Source organism: Channa argus, chromosome 7 (assembly GCF_033026475.1).
Source record: "Channa argus isolate prfri chromosome 7, Channa argus male v1.0, whole genome shotgun sequence".
Taxonomy (NCBI): domain Eukaryota; kingdom Metazoa; phylum Chordata; class Actinopteri; order Anabantiformes; family Channidae; genus Channa; species Channa argus.
Genome location: NC_090203.1, coordinates 26,550,697 through 26,571,251, shown reverse-complemented (window position 1 = coordinate 26,571,251; position 20,555 = coordinate 26,550,697). Strand labels below are relative to the sequence as shown.

At 40.8% G+C, this 20,555-nt stretch overlaps 1 protein-coding gene across 4 annotated transcripts in view; it reads right to left on the bottom strand.

Moving 5' to 3' along the window:
* Window positions 1-321: 321 nt before the first annotated feature.
* Window positions 322-20,555, bottom strand: part of adcy3a (adenylate cyclase 3a) — a 39,749-nt gene continuing 19,515 nt past the window's right edge. For 3 of the 4 annotated variants that reach the window (XM_067509432.1, XM_067509433.1, XM_067509434.1), the window contains exons 8-21: window positions 16,444-16,609; window positions 16,091-16,210; window positions 12,500-12,642; window positions 11,728-11,889; window positions 11,151-11,238; window positions 10,091-10,207; window positions 9,542-9,834; window positions 9,257-9,338; window positions 8,066-8,224; window positions 6,222-6,368; window positions 5,846-5,959; window positions 5,546-5,672; window positions 4,672-4,796; window positions 322-2,507 (exon numbers count right to left, since the gene is read on the bottom strand). In XM_067509432.1, the coding sequence (XP_067365533.1) occupies window positions 2,328-2,507; window positions 4,672-4,796; window positions 5,546-5,672; window positions 5,846-5,959; window positions 6,222-6,368; window positions 8,066-8,224; window positions 9,257-9,338; window positions 9,542-9,834; window positions 10,091-10,207; window positions 11,151-11,238; window positions 11,728-11,889; window positions 12,500-12,642; window positions 16,091-16,210; window positions 16,444-16,609 (2,023 nt within the window). In that variant the 3' untranslated portion in view covers window positions 322-2,327. The remainder of the gene's footprint in view (window positions 2,508-4,671; window positions 4,797-5,545; window positions 5,673-5,845; window positions 5,960-6,221; window positions 6,369-8,065; window positions 8,225-9,256; window positions 9,339-9,541; window positions 9,835-10,090; window positions 10,208-11,150; window positions 11,239-11,727; window positions 11,890-12,499; window positions 12,643-16,090; window positions 16,211-16,443; window positions 16,610-20,555) is intronic. The other variant, XM_067509435.1, reaches the window with a different exon arrangement.

Genomic DNA, 20,555 nt, shown 5'->3' with positions numbered 1-20,555 from the left:
TATTGTCAAGGAAACATCACTAAATGTAAAAATCCCAAAGATTTGTAAATCATTTGAAAACCATTTGATTCTAAATAGTTGAAACTGGGAAATTGTTTTTTTTAAAGCTAATTGCTTGTTTAGAATTTAATGGCACCAACATGTCTCAAAAATATGAGAGACAAGATGATGTTTACCACTTCCTTGCATCACCTCATTCTTTACCAATACTTACTGTAACGGATGTGACCAGCTGTTTAATAATTTAGTAATTTGGCTTTGTCTAGCTGAAATAAGCATTTATGAACCTTTTTATATCTGGTTGTTCCTTTGCACGGTAGAATCGGATGTAGCAGCAAACTGTTTCTGATGATATCAACATAGAATTATGGCTGTTTTTAAGGCAGTGCTGCCTAAGGATCCAAAGATCACAAGCATTCAATAATGGCTTTGGGCCTTGTTTGTATTGTATTGTGTAAAGAGATTTACCCAAATTCTCTAAATGTTTTAACGTTAGATGCCGAAATTTTTTTAATTCTTTATTCTCAAGGTGTTGAACATGCACTTCTTTAAAGGTTTGAACTTCGTACATTCTTATATACTGAAAGCATCAGCTCAACTATGATGCCCTTTTTAAACCTATTCACTTTACCAACCTGTTAACTTTCTAACAGGTATGTTTTCCCTTTTACACAACTCTTTTAGTGTTTTGTTATCCCATCAAATGTGTTGTTGGCATTTAAATTTGAGGTATACATTTGATAATAAATAAATAAATACATTTCTCACTTTTCAGTTGTCTTTGTTCTATTTAAAAAAATAGGTTTCAAATGATTTGCAAAAAATTGCATTTTGTTTTTGTTTACATTTTACACAATTTCCCAACTTGTTTTAAAAAAAGGGGGTTTTATAGAAAATGGATCCCATAGATTGAAAAAAAATTTTAACCAATTAACTTTAACACTTAATTTAGAGATTATTTTTCAAGGTTTGCTTCAACCCTGTCAAATCATCAGCAATCATTGCTCAGGGCCCTATTTAGAATGTTTCAACCTACTGTCAAATCTCAGCTATTAACTGTACAATGGAATCTTTCAGTTTAATTAAAAATATTGAAATTACTGTGATAGGCACTTCCATCAGTCCACAATCAGTGTGAAAAATATTTCTGCCATATGTCACCTATCCCTCTGCTAAAACTCACAGTACAGACGTGTGTTTTCTCTCATGTTCAGCAAATGTCTAGAAGCCAGCGGTGAAGTGTTGCTGTCCAGTAGCAGAGAGGAGAGCACAGTTTGTGAAACTTGTAACCTGTTTCCAGATCAGAATCAAGGAGAACCAATACTTCAACTGTGGAAAAACACACGATGCATACAGTCCCACCCACAAGCATACATGGGCAGCAGCAGTGGGAGGTCGGTTACACTCTGGCTTCTCATTGGTCCACTTCCAAATCCTCTTTCTCATCAGAGACAGAAAATCTGAACTAGGATCAGTTTGTCAGTTTGTACAAGGGGAGTGATGTCCAGACAAGAGGCTCATTATTCAACCCGAAGTGTTAATGTGCTGAAGAGATGGGATTAAAACTAGTGTATATGCAAAAGGGTTCATGTGCGTGCATGTGTGTCATCTGAGAAGAATCTATGGAAAGAGATAAAGTCCATCATTGTTTTAATATACAACAGTATGATTTAATCATCCTTATGCTAAAATGCTGAATTTAATATTTAGTGATTTCACAATGAGAAACTGTGATTTAAAAGCTTTGTGTGAAAGGACTCAAAATACATACAATGCACGTGACCAATGGCTGACAGAGCTGCAATCAACATGGGGCTGATTCCATTCAGACACTGTCAGTGTGGAAGAGGATTTCTCTGGATTTTATTAAATGTAAGTTTAGGTATGGGCACAAAAACAGGGGTTCTTAAAAGATAAGTGCTTATGAGCAGCTCAACAGAAAGGAAAACCTGTGGCTAACACTTGACAACACAGCATCTACACTTTATAGTCCATTTTATTTGCTTAACCCTGTAGTGTAAGTATCTACACTGGCTGTTTATATTATTTCTTTTTAGGTAATTTATTCAAATTTTATGTATTTGGAATTTTATGAAACTTGACAGTCGGATGCAAATGCAGTCCATGTTGGCAAATATGTCTTTCCATAGACAATGAACAGGTGTGTCTGTGTGTGTTCAGTACTAGTGGTTGGTGTGTTGTTGCCAGTGTATGACCATGTTTCACCTGTATTTTATTTGACATGTAAACATACTGTTCAGTCACACTCAAGTTGGGTGTGCGTGTGCACGCGTGTGTTTGTGTGTGTTGGGCAGTGTGGGTCCTCCTTAGCTGTCCACCACCTGGTGTGGCAGAGTGACAGAGGAGCCGTTGATAAATGAGCCTTGTTTGTCTCTTCCCTTCAGAAAATAAGTGAGCAGCTCTCCTTTTCCTTTCACAAAGATAGGCCCTCTCCTTACAAAGCGGAAGCCATACTCCTTGAGGATGTTGTAGCAGTCCTCCACCACCTGGGGGCAACACAAACACACACACAAAATTTATTTGAAGGATAATTTTGGTCATTGTCTTAAGTAAATGTATTGTCCACAAACACTGAAGCCAACAATGAATCTGCGTATTGTTTGTCATTCTGGAGTCTGCATTATCTTAATTGTCTGCACCATAAACCTCCACTCCATTAAAAAACACATCAGCCAGACAAACTCCTCCACTGAGTGACATAATTGTTCATTGTAAAAACAGAGATCCTGATATTTCTTAACAAACGTTGCACCATATGCTCCAATTTCCTTCTACCACAGCTGGTCAACTGCACATGCAGAACATGCAAGGTGGAACCCAGGCTTCAGGCTAACACCTAACCAAAACTTAGTAGATAAGATTCAATGTTGGTTTTAGTGTCTGTGTGGCACTTTAGAATAATATGATTAATTTGAAAAAATACCTAAATTATCCTTTAAATAAGAATTAATCAAGCACCACTGAAGAGATAATGAAAACAAAACTGGGAATACTGTGTTCATTCTCAACATAAAAATAACTGTACCTGCAGGCTCTCACATTGCATGTCAAGAGCTGTACAAAAAGCTGCGTTAATTGATTTATTTGCTACTTGAAAGCAGAAAAAAATCCACAACAGACACACATTTCTGAAATAATACTGTAAGTTAATATGTAAAATTTAGATTTACACATCCAGGAGGCACAGAGCAATTTGCAGTAATTTTAGGTTCATCTCATAAGTCTAAACCAAACAACACTTTCTTGTAGCTGGGATTTTGGTCTCTACCAACTCCTGTCAGACATATCTGGCTCTTCAGCTGCTAAGAATACGTCCACCAACCAGCTTGTGTCTGTCTGTTTGAGGCTGAGCCAGTAGTGGACAGTAAATTCTTGAGCTTTCGAGCTTTTGAGCCAAGTTTCAGAGCTGCTTCAAACCAGAGCTGGAAACCAGGTTGATGATAGAGCACTGAGAGTGAAAGAAACTGGTGGTAATCTGTAAGATAGTCATGTGAAGGTAATTAAAACATGCTGATGCTATACTGGTGTTGTGATAAATATACATCACCCACATCATTAAAATTACTAACAGGTAAACTGAATGACACGGATCATCTTGTTTCACTGGCAGCTCTTGATGGCTGGCATCATTGGTCAGATTATCTCAAAGACAGCAGGTCTTTTAGAGTGCTCCTGGTGTGCAGTGATCAGGACCCAGCAAACTTTCCAAGGAAGAAAAACAAATGTCTTGAATTTTTAGAACTTCAAAAAGGCTTATGGACGCCAAAGGCCAATTCATGCGCATGGGGAGTGAAGGGTGGTCTGTCTGGTCTTATCTCACAGAAGAGCTACTGTAGCACAAAATGTTAAAAAAATGAAATGCTGGCCATGATTAACAAGTGTCAAGTGCAGACCGGTTGAGGTGGATGTGTCCAAACTACAATGGTCAAGCGAGCCTCAGAACTGCAATAGAAGAAGGTTGGCGCTATATAAATAAATTTGAGTTGCAAAACCTTCATGACAATTGCATTCACTGATAGCAGTGGCACTTTAAGGAGGATAATGCACTTTCCACAATGAGAACATTGTTTAGGACTGGTTTGAGAAATGTAACAAGGAGTTCAAGGTGTTGCCTTGGCCTCCAGATTCTCCAGATCTTAACCTTAATGAGCTTCTGTGGGATTTGCTGGAAAACTAAGTGCGATTCTTTGAGGCTCCACCTACGAAGTTAGGCCGGCACACACTTTTCATGTGTGAATTGTGGGTGTCAATTCTGGCTATTCATTTCACAGAACGGGAGTCTATGAAAGAAGTAACCACATGCGAATCCTTTTGTTAAACAAACATGTGGGAGTCCAGTCTGTTAAGTTGAATCCATAGCTCTGTCTTGTACTAATGTTACCAAGGCAGGGAGGGATGTAATGGTCACTACAAATTAATTATTTTGTTCTAAACTTGGTGTTCCGTATCACAACCGCCCCTCCACAGGTCACAGGGACTGACGGCAGTCATGCACAGAATGGATGGACAGATGCAGATTTTTCCACACAGTGATACATGAATAATAAACAATTGCATTATAAAACTAGAAACAGCCCTAATTGTCTAAGCAAGTAGTAAACCTTATTTTTCCCTGTAAGCAGAGGATTGCAGTATGGCTCAGCTCTGTACCTGGATGTTTCCCATGACCCCTGTGGACTCCATGCGACTGGCCACATTCACAGTGTTGCCCCAGATATCATAATGGGGTTTCCGGGCACCGATCACTCCTGCTAACACTGCGCCCTTATTCAAACCTGAAAGAGACAAATGTAATGTGTGAGATAAATAAATGTTAAGACTTTACCTGTGAGAACCTTGCTCCTCATCAACTTTCTCTCATTTCCATTTTTTACAGCCTGCATCATGTTTTGTCCAATTTCCCATTTTCTGTTTCAGTTAAGAAGCAATGAAAACAATACAACATGCACTTGAAAATAGAAATGTTAAGAATGATATGTAGTTAAAGTTAAAATAGTTCAGTTTAATACAGTTTCCCACTCATTTGAAAGTGACACAAAGTCCCAAAACAACTGTATTGAAAAAAAAATGCATTTGTATTTACAACCTTAGCTCAAAATTTATTTCAATTTCAGGTTTTAACTGCAATATGTAAATAGCATATAGTGACAGACCAAATGGATTGTTCACAGAATGTGGCTGAAAGCAATCCAAAGGAAAGTCAAGGTTTGTCAACTTGACATTATTCAACTTTTATTTCAATAACACATGCACATATGAGACCTGAAAGGGATCACTTCAAGTCAGGTGTACCTGTGTCTAACCATGCTGACAGAGCAAAGTGATTCCACTGTCACTGCATCAAAAGTGGTAGTTTCATCAGTAAGCAGCTCAATGGACTGTATGAAAATGCTGTGAGCTACACAAACACAAATAGTTGGGGGATCGACATGTGACTGGTCTACCTGCCCACCCTTTTTCGTACTAAGCTCCGTAAGATTCTTCTCAGACATACAACAACACAAACTCAGAAATTAGCACTTACCAATGCGCAGCATGAAGTTGTTGAACGACTGGTAGTTGATGTTCATGAGTGTGACCTTCATGGCCAAAGCGAAGTCTGCCAGATCTGCCAGGTGTTGCCAGCGCTCTCTGTCTGACTGCTCCTCCTTCTGTCAGATAAAAACATCACCTTTGTCATCACTCGTGAAAACCAAGACAGTACACTCTACCATGTTGATATGCTGCTTTATTTTAATATTATTTAAGATCAGCAGTGCATTTTCATGTTAGTTCAACCAGAAATACACACTTAAGCCTTAAGAAGTCCTTTGACAATGCTGACCTTCATGCAGGTGTAGCCGTTGCTGACATCTGGTGTGACACCTGATGCTGCCATATACGTGCTGCCAATGGTCTTGATTTTTGTGATGCAACGGAACTGAGGCTCATCCAGCAGCTGACATGGATACAGGTGAGAACTCATGTTTACATGTACTAATGGTATAGGTGTTTAAAGCAGCCTACAACTACTTTAAACTGCTTCCTGTTATTAGGTGAGAAGGAAATGGTGGGCAGGTATTTGCCCACTAATCACTGGTAAAGCTGGTAATGTGTTAAATTACCTTCAAATCTAAGCAAATCAAATATAATGTTGCTGTGTTTGTCTATCTGTAGTGTGACAGCTGCACATTGGAGCACAAATAAGCAAACCTGCTTACACTGTCAAAGTCTGAGATGATCTCGTTGAGAAACCGTAAACATTCGATCCCTCCATTGTTGATGCTCTCCTCTGTGTAGAAGTCGGAGAAGTTGGGGATTGAAGCAAACATGACTCCAATCTCATCGTAGGACTGACTGTACAGTTCCTGGAACAGCAAGAACTCAGGAGATCAGTGGAAGTGATGAACCAATCCTCATAGTTGATAAAATACACTCCAGGAATATAGGGCCGGGCAGTATATTGAATTTTTAGAAATATCAGTATACTTAAACTGAGGTATGGGATGAGACAACAAGAGTGCCAATAGGTAGAAAAGTGCTATATAAGTGCAGACCATTTACCCTACCACTGTTCCTGCATGGCTCAATCGTACATTATCCTGCAACATGGAGGGACACAGCACCATTATCCATAACTGACTTGCCCAGGTAGATTTTTCCTGGAGAACCTTGATTTGTCATTGATTTCTCCATTAACCATTCAAGCACCTCATTTCATACACTTACATAACCAGGTTCCTAATCAGCTTTTTACAAAACGACGAAAAGCTGCAAACAGGACAAGCACCAGAAAGAAGAAATCATAACATGGAGCAAGGACTCCTCTTTTTAAATTAAACTCTGCCCAATGTCTGACTAAAACTGAAACTAATACCTGAGTTGCTTTCCAATGCATTTATAAGCACAAAGCAAATAAGACTTTGTGCGGCTCTTCCTGCACTGTCACTACTAAGAGACACACAAAGCCAAAAAACAAAAATAAAGAAAAAGTCAGTTAGTCATCTGTACTTTTACAGTAAAGGTTAGTGAAATGCATTTAAAATTATTTCCCCAATTACATGAAAACCTGATTTCTGAGTTAACAGCCAACACTTGTACTAATCTTGCAATAGATGAGAAGACCTGCAACAACAAAGTTGCAACAGCTTTTGCCTCAACATACCTCGATATATGATTATTTTTATTTATTTATTTGATTTTTGTCCTTTCGGCTTATCCCGTGAGTTCAGGGTTGCCTCAGCGGATCCCTAGTCTTTTTTGTTTACGCCCTTCCTGCCGAAACCCTCCCCAATTTCTACCGGGCTTGGGACTGGCACTGCATGGCTGGGGATGGGGATGGGCTGTTGGGGGTTCAGTGTCTTGGCCAGTGACACTTCAACATGTGGTCAGGAAGACTAGGGCGTGAACCTCCGACCCTATGGTCGGTAGGTGGTCACTGCCACCGTTCCTGGATATATGATAATAGCCTATTATATAAATATATAGATATAAATAATAAAAACATGGGACAAAGTGACTAAAAACACTAATGAAAACTAGACTAAAAGATAGAGTTTTGTGACTAAAACTATAAAAAAGGGAAATAGAAGTAGGCTCTCTCTCTCTCTCTCTCTCTCTCTCTCTCTCTCTCTCTATATATATATATATATATATATATATATATATATATATTTTAGTCGCCGACTAAAACAAGTTATAGACTAAGTGACAAAATTAACACTTGAACACAGTCTATATTAATAAAAGTGCTCACATGTGGCTTTAAACTACACCTGAACATTCAGATTACTTTGTCGAAAATATGAAGATATACTGTATATTATATATATTCACCCCAGAAATACAGAAATATAATTTTCTGTCCGTGTGACCTAGCCCTATTACAATAGGATTTTAAGAGAGACAACTCTGACAAAAAAAAAACCACTCATAAACACACTGCAATTAAGCAGTGTAAATAAAAATTGGTTGAAAAAAGTATGATCAAAGAACAAAAGTCTTGAAATCAGTGTTCACATTCAGTCATTGCATCTACACTGCAGTAAGGATGTCAGGATGTTACCTCGTCCCTTTTCTTGGAGCCTAGGAAGTGTCGAGCCACATGTTCAGGAAGCATGTTGGTCACCAGTGCTTCATTCCAGCGCCTCATCTCATACACTTTCTCCTTCTGCTCATGGACCTCAATTTTCCACAGGAACAGGGTGCGAGCGAGCTTCTCCACCTTCAGGCAACAGCAGGCACTGGTGTTAGTATTTGAACTGTACATGCTTTAAATTAGAACTCCATTTCCAGAAAAGTATTTCCAGAAAAAGTATTCAAAAAATATTTGCTAATTTTCAAATGAATCTCTCAAAAAAGTTGAGACAGGGTTTACCACTGTGTGGCATTACCTCTTCTTTGCAAAACACTATGTGAAAAGTAAATGAGGCAATCAATTGCTTTAGTTTTGAAGGCAAAATGTTACTAGCTTGATATAAGACTTCAGCTGCTCAACAGATTGGGGTCTTCTTTGTAGCACTTTTCACTTTTTAATGCTCCAAATGTTTTCAGTGGGTGACAAGGTCTGAACTGCAGACAGGTCAGTTTAGTACCTGGACTCTTTTACTACTGAGCCATGCTGTTTCTGGATCGTTTTTATATGTGGTTGCTTCTTTGCATGGTAGAGTTTTAAACTTACATTTATAGATGCACCAAGAAACTGTGTTCACTAACAATGATATTCAGAGGTGTTCCTAAGCCCATGGGCTGTTTTCCACAACAGAATCTTGTCTATATTTAATGCAGGACCCCAATATCACAACCATTCAATATTGATTCTGCGCTTCTGTACATATTTCTCTAGATTCTGTGAATATTTTAATAATATTTTGAACCATTGATAACAAAATCCCCAAATTCTTTGCAATTTAAATTTACAAATTTTATTATCAAGGAACTGAACATGAATTTTTTCATAGCGGGATGAACGTCCCATTCTTACTTTTGAAAGACTTGGCTTCTCTGTACTGCTTTTTTATATCCCATCATGATACTGATCAATTGTCTATTACCCTCATTAGTTTAGTTTTGCATTACACCACTTTTCTAGTCTTTTGTTTACCCCTTTCCCAACTTTTTTGAGTAGTGTGGCTGACATTAAATTAGCAGATGTAATGTAAAGACCATTTATTGTAATACACAAATTGATCAGTCTTCCAACTTCTCTTTTGCTGTACCGTTGCTGCTAAAGCACACACAGCAGCCATCAACTTACATGTCGGGAGAAATAATAGAAGCTGACCATCATCATGAAGATCATAATTGCCATTGCAAACTTGGATGGCACCAGGTGTGATCTGCAAAAAACAACATTGATAAATGTGACATTTTTACTGCCACTCCGCAATTACTTTAACGTACCAAACACAACCTGACATGAAACAAAGATGTGAGCACATGTCCACGTTTGTTTTTATTATTGATTGTTGGTGTGCACATAATACCAGGTGTGTGATATTTGTGCTTTACACAGATGACCTTGGCTTCTTCTCTGCCTCACCTGTAGTCCTGGAAGCGGGCCGCATCGTAGCGGTCGAAAATGTCCTTCCAACTGTAGATGTTCACAATGCCGGTGGCCACAGTGATGAGCAGCATCAGTGTGAGCTTGACCATATGACTGACCTGAACCAGCATGGTGGTAGCCATCAGTGCCAAAACTGCGATGTAGCTGTAATATTTGGGGTTGTCTACGCAACCGTCTGGGCTTGACCAGGTGGAGGAGGAAGAAGAGGAGGAGGTGTAGGGGGCCACTGTTGTGCTGCTTGAGTCTGGGACTCGAGGCAAACAACTCAACTAGAGAGTGCAGAGACACGAGTTCAGTGTGATTATTAACATTAATCAGTGCACTATGGTTTCTGCTGTCCTTCAGCAACATCATCACAAGTTCAACAGGTTTCTTTCCAGCTTTGTACCTATGCTTTTCCTGTGGCCCACAGGTCAAAGGAACAGCCTTCTGAAAACTCAGTGCACTGAGTGCATTATTTCATATTCTACAAAAATTAATTCATCCACTTAATACAAATGTTGTCGATTTAAGAAGGCAACTCACCATATCTATGATGTCGGCCATAGTCAGGATGAAGATGGCTGCCATGGCCCAGGTGTTACGAGCCCAGCGGGTGTGGTCGATCCAGGTGGAGAAAGACACCAGCTTCTTGGGAAAGACCTAAAACAAATACGAATGCAAAGAGAAATGTAAAAGGACATAGTTTAACAACTGCAGATAAGTAGAGCTTTAAAGACATTTTGATATACCAACAGGAAAGACACAGGTGGAACATAAAAGCACCCCACAAAAAGAGCCATGCATCCTGTAGACAGCTAAATGGAATGTTGCCATTACGAATGTTATTAGTTACACTTCCATGCTAAAATGGCCACAGTGAGACAGCTCACAGCTGTGACAATATACAGTGAAGATGGTCACATACATATAAATGTGCCACAGGAGTGTGCTGCGTTCATGGAAACAGTCCTGCAGGCTCATGGGACTGATATTTGATGTACTATTGACCAGTACTATAGAGCCCCAGCGTGGTTTACAATGACCCTGCTTTTTCTAAGTCTATGTGATTGACTGGCTGACTGTGCATGTTGCTGACTGACCCGAACCTGTGGAGCCTGTAACAGCAGCAGTCAATGCTGGCTTGCCTGCATGAGGTCAATACATCTGAATTTCCATGATGAGATGGAATCAAAAGTAACGCTCCATGCCACACATGCTGTATGCTACACAGCATTATCCCAACACACTCAACTGTTGTTACATGGGACATGCCACTGTAGTGTACACCCATCAAGCCTAACATTATGGGCACCTGTGCAATCTAATACAATCCAATACATCAGCTCTGCCATTAATTTTAGTTTTACAAGCTAATAGATAATTCTACATGTTTATTATTTCCTGAAATAGTTAACTACTTCTATAAGAGAGTTGGGACCAAAATGAAACTGGCCAAAAGCCTCCTGCCTACCAGTACCTGATACAGTGGTTGGTAGTCACAGTATCTATAGAAGATGAGACCTTCTGGCACCTGGTACCACCGAGGAGTGAAAACATGTTAAAACACTCAAGTGTAAAAGGACAAAATTGTGCTGTGACTCACTCTAGGGAAGATTGCAGCCAGAGAACAGATTGTAAGGATGAGGAGCAGGACCTCTCCTACTGCAAAGGTGATGTAGTTTGCAATCAGCCTGTTCCAAAACACATGAACATACAGAAAAACACTCAGAAATATATAGAACTGGAATCACCTTACAAGCCCAATGTGCTTGTAAAGCAGATACGTTTCGATAAAAATGTAATTAACTAACAAAATCCAGATGTATTATTTTGAACAAAGCAGCTTTCAGTACATCAAGTGGACAAAATCAGCACCACCTTGTCTATAGGAACAGTGATCTGTGTTTTTAGTTTTTTCTCCACAGTGTTCACATGTGGATTAAAATGAAGAAATACAATAATGTTATCAAACCATAAAATTAAAGTTCTATTGATACACATTTTAAAAAAATTCCAAAATCCTAATTGCAGATTCATGTGGCTGACAAAAGTACCAATTTGGAAAACTGAATTCAGCTTTGAGTTTTTCTGTTTACTGTTGTATTTTTAATTTTGAGCAAGGAAAATGGAGGTGATAAGGTATACATGGACAGAGATTGGTGCTGGTCCTGTGGACTGACCAGGGGTCTATGAGTGCCTCCATGGCTGCAGTGAAGAGCAGAACCACACAGGAGCAGCAGAAGGCAGCTCCGCTCTGCTTCTCCTTCTCCACAGAATATCGAGTCTCTAGGTCTGGATCCACAAACCTCAGCGAGAGCCTATTGGTGTGTTTCCCCTTCAGACTGAAGACACAAAAACACCTTAGTCAAAAAAAACAGATCTTAAAAACTAGTATTATATATATTCTACCCATTTTCAGTAAAACAATGGGTATGGTTACCCTCTTCTGTGGGGAAGCATATCAAACTTGATATTTTCTGGCACTGACCTAAATTTGAACTCAGTAAAAGAAGAATCAAAAACTCTTACAGTAATTATTGCAACCAGTCCTGTAAGATTCATCAACTTTTTAATAACAGGCCAGGAATCTTTTCCAAGTCTTGATCTGAGCCTTGCATAATGTAGTTAATCGGCTTTGTACTTTCACTTGAGTAAAACATTTTAAGTGGTACTCAGAGTGGCCATGATGACCCTTGTCCTCAATAATATTATTAAGACCACCAGTGTTAATGTTGTGGGTCATCAGTGTATGTTTTGTAAAGAAACATGGTGACAGGTTCATCTGGAAAACAATAAGCTCTATGTGACACAAGACACAATTTTCCACCATGGTCTCATTTCTATATGTGTAATCAGTGTATATACCAATGGGTCAACAACAACAAGAGAACTGGTTTAGTTTGCGATGTCAGATGTGAGGGCAACACTTTTATTAAAGTAGGTCTGACTTACGCCTGGACTGTCTCTCTCTCAAGCAGAGCCTCATTGAGCAGTTTGTTGAGCTCCTGTTCATTCTCCTGAGCATCGATCACCCTCTCGGCCAGGTCCCGCAGCCGCAGTCTTCTCCGAGGGTTTGGAAAAGATGGATTCACCACCTCAAGTTCCGAAAGAAAAAATAAATAAATGGAGAAAGAAGGGGTTTTCTCAAGTGCCAACCGCAGCACAAAATATCACACTGAAAACAAAGTCGAAACTGTCGGATCTACTTGTTCTCAGCAAATATCATAATCTGGCAAAGTTTTAAATGTCACAGTCCTGTCCCCGTCTTTAAGTTATCCAGCTTTAGTTCCTGTTTTGGCTTTTATTTTATTGATCATCCTGTGTCTCTTCCTGTATGTCTGTTTGCCTGTTACCTTCCTCATTTTGTCCAGATTAGTTTCACCTGTTCCCCAGTCCTTTTATACCCTGCTCTCCCCAGTGTCCACTGCCAGTTTGTGTTATGTGTAAGCATGTGTTAGTACTCTGTCTGCCTTTGTCACAAGTTAGTGTCCTGCCTGATCCCTGTCTGGACTGTCAAGGTTTTGGTCTATGGTTTGGTCTCTCCTTGTTACGTGTTTTTTTATCCCTTGTTATGAGGTTTGGTTGTTTCTTATTATATGGTTTGGTTCTCCTTTGTTACATTTTGCATTAGTTTAACTTCCCCTGTTCCCTGTATTAGTTATCTCCGTTAATTTCCCACTGCCTCGAGTTTAGTTTGTTTGTTTTATTCCCTTCTGTTTATTCCTGTTTAGTTCATTTGCCCCTGTTAATTAACCCTATTACCTGTGTATTAGAATCAGTTAAGGTCTAGTCTGGTCCCTGTGTGTACCCTACCTGTGTGTCAGTCTTTTATATGTGCATCCCTTTGTTTGTATAGCTGTCATAGTCTGTCGTTTACCCTGTATGTGTTTAGTTTGTTGTTTTGTTACCTTTAGTTCAGTAAGTCTTTACCCTCCTCCTGTGGAGGGATTTTTAGTTGTTAAACCCTCCTGTTTCTTTAAAAATGAATACCCTTTTCTTTATACCTCTCTCCTTACTTGGGTTCGTCCTAAAAAGAGTTATACTAACCGTAACATTTCGAAACGGCCACAAAAGGCAAGAGTTTTTTGTTTTTTTTTTCCTTTTTACTTTACCAAGGATGCCACAGAGGCCTTTATGCAGTTTTCAGGGTACCACCCTGAGTTAGAGTTGAAGGACAAACTTAGTGGATCTCGCCTCGCCATCCCTTCCCAGCCTCTGGGCACCAGATGTAGGCGTAGGGCCAAACCACTGACCAAACCTCAGTCCCTAAACCCACCACATGCTCCTGTTCTCATTGTCTCCCATGCTGTTGCAGCCCCAACGTCTGTTCCTGTGTCTGCTGAACCTTCGGCAGCACAACCGAGGGCTACAAGGCAGCGTAGCCCTTCCCTTCGGTCGACCAATTCCCCTTTGTCTCATGATCAGGCATCAGCCTCTGAACTGTGCAAACAACTCCCTGTAGTCATAGACCTGCTTATCTTCCTCTGGGACTCTTGTATGCGGGCTACTGACGCTGAGACACGCCAGGCAGGTAAAGGAAGTTTTCTGCTCACGACCCTGGTTGTGTAGCCTGCCTGGTGCCCCGGCCTTATTAGAGACGCTGGCCAACTATAGAGGTGAGGGGAGACAGTGTCACCTCTGCCCTGGCTCAGCGCACCTTCCCCAGCTCCCGGCCTCGTCACCGCTACCCCTGTTCTATCCTTGTTCTGCTTCCTATGCGGTCCAACACCGACAGCAGTTCGGAGGGGTTCGCCCAGGTCAACGCCGCCAGCTGTTTTCGGAGGGGCACGCCCAGGTCGACACAGCCTGCACCTCTGTCCCGCTTCTTGTGCGGGTCGACATCGCCACCCCTGTTCTGCTTCCTGTACGGTCAAACGCCGTCAGCAGTTTGAAGGGGTGCGCCCAGGTCCGCTGGACCATTATCTGTTCCCGTTGCGGCACAGAGGTCGGCGGCCTCAGCTCCTGTTCCAGTTCCTGTCTGTCCGGTTCCTGCGCTGAGGTCGGCAGCCTCAGCTCCAGTTCCAGTTCCTGTCTGTCTGGTTTCGGCGCCGAGGTCGGCAACCTCTGCTCTGGCACCTGCTCTGCTTCTGGTCCATCCGTCAATCACCGACTCAGCTCCGGCACCAGCTTCTGCTCCCGCTCAGGTTCCGGCGCGAAGGACGGCAGCCGCTTGCCCGGTTCCTGTTCCTCTTCCAGCGCCAAGGATGGCAGCAGCGCGCCCGGTTCCTGTTCCTGTCTGTCCGGTTCTGGCGCTGAGGTCAGCAGTCACCAACTGTGGGGCTACTGTGGCACAGGAAGGTAGAGCAGTTGTCCACCAATCTCACAGTTGTTGGTTCAATCCCCACCTCCTCCAGTCACATGTCGAAGTGTCCTTGAGCAAGACACTGAACCCCAACTTAGTTGCTCCCGGTGAGTGTTGGCCAGCTGCATAGCAGCTCCCCCATCGGTGTGTGAGTGTGTGTGTGATTGTGAGTGTGAATGGGTGAATAGGAAGCAGTGTAAAGCACTTTGAGTGCCAATAGGTAGTAAAACGCTTTACACTGCTTCGGTTCCGCCGTTGAGGTTGGCGGTCACAGCCTCAGCTCTGGCACCTGCTTCGGCTCCTGCTCCAGTTCTGGCGCCTAGGTCTGCTGCCTGCCCTGTTCTCTATCCAGCTGGCATCCCACCCGCTCCTAAGCGGGCTCTACGTCCTCCGGCCCGGCCCCTGGAGGGGTTTCGCAGTCGCCGCCGACCCCCTGCCCGGTCTTCTGCTAGACATTCGCCCTCCGTCCCAGTTCCTGGTCTGCTCCCCGGAGGGGTTTAGTCACTTCTGTCAGCTTCCTGCTCCGGGCACTGTATGTACTGTATGCCTATGGGCTCTTAGACCTAGACGCCCGTGGGTCCTCTACTTTGGACTTGCCCCCTTGTGGTTTGGTCTCTCCTTGTTACATGGTTTTTTTATCCCTTGTTATGAGGTTTGGTTGTTTCTTATTATATGGTTTGGTTCTCCTTTGTTACATTTTGTATTGGTTTAACTTCCCCTGTTCCCTGTATTAGTTATCTCCGTTAATTTCCCACTGCCTCGAGTTTAGTTTGTTTGTTTTATTCGCTTCTGTTTATTCCTGTTTAGTTCATTTGCCCCTGTTAATTAACCCTATTACCTGTGTATTAGAATAAGTTAAGGTCTAGTCTGGTCCCTGTGTGTACCCTACCTGTGTGTCAGTATTTTATGTGTGCATCCCGTTGTTTGTATAGCTGCCATAGTCTGTCGTTTACCCTTTATGTGTTTAGTTTGTTGTTTTGTTACCTTTACTTCAGTAAGTCTTTACCCTCCTCCTGTGGAGGGATTTTTAGTTGTTAAACCCTCCTGTTTCTTTATAAATAAATACTCTTTTCTTTATACCTCCTCTTGCAGTCTCCTTACTTGGGTTCATCCTAAAAAGACTTATACTAACCGTAACATTAAATGCTTTCAGTTTAAATAGCTTTAGTTTATTACTGCCCTAAATTAATATATTTAGCTAAAACAAAATTAAACTCTTAATGGTTTGAGTCCTTGGTTACCCTCGTGTCCAGTTCTTCTGGTTCCTCTGGTGTGGTGCAAGCTGTGTTTACACTGCCGTTACACTCAGTGGTGTTGATCAGCAGTGGTGAATTTCCATTGGAAGAGGTCACAGACAGCTTCTAATGTGAAACAAGCAAACAAGTAATGAGTGGTTGCAAGAACTTTTCTTTCTTTTCTTTGACATTTTGACATTGTTTTGAGCTTGTTGCTTGTTGTGAGTAAAGTATGAAAATGGCACTTTACATATAACATTTCATCACGTTCTCTGTTCATCAGCTGGCTGAATACAGGAAAATTACACATTTGAATATCCAAATATTTGCAGTGTGGGTGTGTGGCAGGCTTGACTCACTACACCATTGATGCCGTTCTTTCCCACGGGGCCTTTAGGAACAACCACCAGGTAGGTCTCAATGCCCCTCTCCCTCAGGTAGTCACAGCGGTCACCTCCATTTCCTGGCTCTACATCAAACTCCCCATGAAGACACTCCATGGTGCTCTGTGAGATGTGGACACGGCTGGTCCACACATATAGAGGAGTCAACAATTGGATTAATTGGTCCTTACAGTCATATCAGAATCTTTTGAAAGTGTGGTATGATGTTGCTGTATGCTTTCAGCTAAATTCAATCCATCCAATATCTGTAACTTCTTATACTCTTTGGGGTCATGGGGGGCTGGAGCCTATCCAAGCTATCGTAGGGTGAAAGGCAGGGTCCACCCAAGGCCAATACAGACACATACACAGACAATCATTTACACTCACATTCACACCTATGGGAAATTTAGATTAACCAATGAACCTAACATGTGTGTCTTTGTCCTCTGCACTCAACATTTACCTCAAATATGGAATGTTTTTAGTTCTTTTCTGTTATATTATCACTAATAATATGAATTAGGGTTTGTTTTTAAAAAGATTTCCTGAGGATGTGCACAATACCCCAGATGTCCATCCCATGCCACCCTAGCAAAACTTGTCACCCCATGTAAAAATCTCCCGCTGTTGGAGAGGAACCTTAATCTCAACAAACCTTAAAATGTGAGCGCCACACAGGTTAAATACCTGGGACTCCCCACTGGTCAGTACTGAACTGAAGAAGCATTTGAGATTAATGCTGAATGCATAGCTGTTTTACTTATATGGTATATGTCATTAATCTTGGGGAAATGTTAGGAGCGTAGTCCAGTTAAGCTACTTAGTGAAAGTAGCTTGAAAGTAGATGAAATCGATGGTGTACTGTACATGTGACATGACATTTAAATGAAAAGAGAAAACAAAAAGGCACATGGCAGCAGAAAATACCACTTATTTGACTTTACTGCAAAAAGTGCATACTTGTGTACAGGTGATATAAACAATAAAAAAATAAAAGACTGTCTAAGAAAATAGTTAGGTATGGGCAGATATATAAACTTGTGGATCTGGCTACATAAAACTACAGTACATTTGATTAGAAGCAATAACAAACAAAGAGGTAGGTCTTAGTTTGAGCTCTCCTGGCAGTTTTTTCCATATTTGAGCAGCAGAGAGGCTAAATGCAGTGTCACCATGTTTAGTTTGATTTTTGGAACAAGATCACCAATTTAAACGGAGAGGTCTGCAGGCCTTGTACTGGGTCAGGAGGTTTGCTGTAGATCTAGTCTGGAGGTCAAATGAACTGATATTTTAATACCAAGTTGATACTAAAATACACCTACAAGTGTGTTTACATGCTGTGTGTGCGCTGCAGTCTCTGTGGTTTTCTTTGAGCTATCATTCTACCTGATAAGTGACTTCTCCTAATTGTCTTTTTACTGCATCAGTGTGAGGAAGAGGATATTGAGCAGGATAGATGGGTGTGAAGTAGACAAACACACACTGAGCAAACCAAGCTTTTCAGCCACACTGAAGATATGATAAAGAACTGCAGTAGAAATGCTATGGCATTATAAAAAAAGTTTTTTATCTTACATTACTACCTTCTTTTCACCTGAAGGCTCCATCCCACTCTTGTTGCTGAATTGGAATTATTTTTGCTGTGGTATCAGTATCAAGAATCATTGATTTGCAGTGATATTGCTGCCACCTGTCATCATGACAACCCCCACATCTAGGACTGCAGTTTTGCTTCCAAAAATGGACACTAATTTACTTTAAAGTCAATAAATAACCAAAAGTCAAAAACATCAGAGTTCAATTTAGGTTTATTATCAACAATATTACAACTGAGGACACCATAAAACCAACATATAAAAATACATTTTGCCTCCTTCTCCTTGTAAATATCTGATTTTCTGATATTTCTCAGAAAGGCTTTAATACTTTCAAAGGCTGAGAAGCATCTCTCAGCTTCAGCTGTGGTCACAGCGGGGCGATGAGGATCTTTAGCGGGTTTTGTACTGATCAGTCCAGAAAGACAAGGCTTCCCTGGTTAGTCCCAGTCTGGTATCGAAGACCTTCAGACAGAAGAATAAAGCATAAAGATTATGTAGTGATCACAACCTGACGAGTACTGCTATATATTGATTAAAAAGGTCTGTTTATAGCCCCACTTACACGCTATGAAGTCATAAGTTTAAGAGTTAATATAAATTAAAATTTTGGCTAAGAAGGGTTAGGGACTGTGAAGAATGGTAAACAGTCTGTACGTGCAGTGCTTTCCCACCCATCAGTTTCCAAAGCACTTTACATTGCTTCTAATTCATTTCCAGCCACAATGACACTCACACACCGATGGAATAGCTGCTGTAGGTGTAGTGTCTTGCTCAGGTCACTTTGACATGTGACAGGAGGAGCCAGGATTTAAACCAACAACCCTGAGATTGTAAGACAAGTGCTGTATCACTTGAGCCAGGGTCGAACAACAGAATAGGACAGATAAAGCTAATAATGCTACATCTGATAGATAAAAAAAACAGATGAAGTTTTTATTTTGATAGTTATATTACCTGCTTTTTATGGGCATTTGATCACTTCTCACGTATTTGTCTTTGATGATGAAAATTAGGGCTAATGTTTCGTGAATGTGTTTTAATACAGTTCAACTGTAATTGAATGAAGTCAACATTCACCTGATACAGTGCTGGGCAGTAATACGTTGCTGTAATAATATTACTTTTCCCAGTAAAGCGTAGTGTAACAGAATACAATTAATATTTTTACTTTGTACTACGAAAAACACAACCTCTTCTTGAAACACGTAAGACAGCATTACAATCTAAAACTTGTAGGCATACACTCCGACAAAGACGATTAAAACTAAAACTATATTTTAATTGTCGACAGCAGCTACAACAAGCAACAAAGAACTAAGGAAGCTTGTGACCGCATAAGTGATGGAATAAATGTTGCCCATTTCCGTTATTGACTCTCCATCTTTCAGATCCTAACCCTTCAGAAAAATAACATGAGTAAATCAATGTTACTTTTGACAGGGAGTAATAAGTATAGCATACCATTAAATTAAACAGAGTAATGAGTAACGAGTGCTGTATTACATTTTTTAAGAAATAAGCCCAACACTGGCTTCATAGCACTGTCTAGATGGTTAAACAGGTTTCTGAAAATCATTAACAAAATAAAAGTAAAGAAACTTTAAAAAAAAAAAACAGGGAAATCAATGAAAAGCTTTACTTACTGTCCACTACATCCAGTTAACGATAGCCAACTCTGTCAAAACAAGAGCTGTAGCGACTGTGGGTGGAGCTTGTCCATGATCACCAGCCTGCTGCTGGGTCCCAGCAGAGGGTAGCCACAGGTGATGCACAAAAAAAATCATCTGTTACAGGTGAAAATATTCTACACATTAAGCCGCAGATAAAAATGGACTAAATGGGTGCCGGTAGCAGGTTCAATAAAGATGGTACACTTTCTTCAACTAGTGCAATTTCATCACATTTTACTATCATTACCTATTTGAGATTGCAGCTGACTAACAGCAACACTCATTGCTCTCTGAACCCGATGTTTAACTAATGTTTGCCTGTGCCAAAAGGTACCGTTACCATAACGGTATGGGTCAGGTGAAGATTTGATTTCCAGACAAGTGCGTGATTGCAAAACAAGATGTGTGCAGGCTTCTGAATAACCTTTATTTTCCTTTTTCTTGTAAAATTGTTTTTATGAAGACAAACCCAACCTTTCTCTATTCTCAGTGGCTCCACTCCCCCTCTCCTCCTCCTGCACTAACATTACCGAGATGCTGAGCTGCAGCACCACTCCAACTGATGTAGTTACATTGGGTGGACACAGAGAGACAGCGCAGACAACTGTCCAATCACAGGAGGTCAGAAACAATAAAACTGGGTCCTGATGCTTCTCTCTGCACCCTGTGGAAAAGCCTAAAGCTTATAATTAGAGCAGAGCCCCAGGCCACCTGATTATCAAAAATTCACAGCACCACATAGAAAACTCATTTTACCAGCATCCTGCACACAGGAAGTACACAGAATGATTCAGAATTAACCAGTTTTTTAAATCTT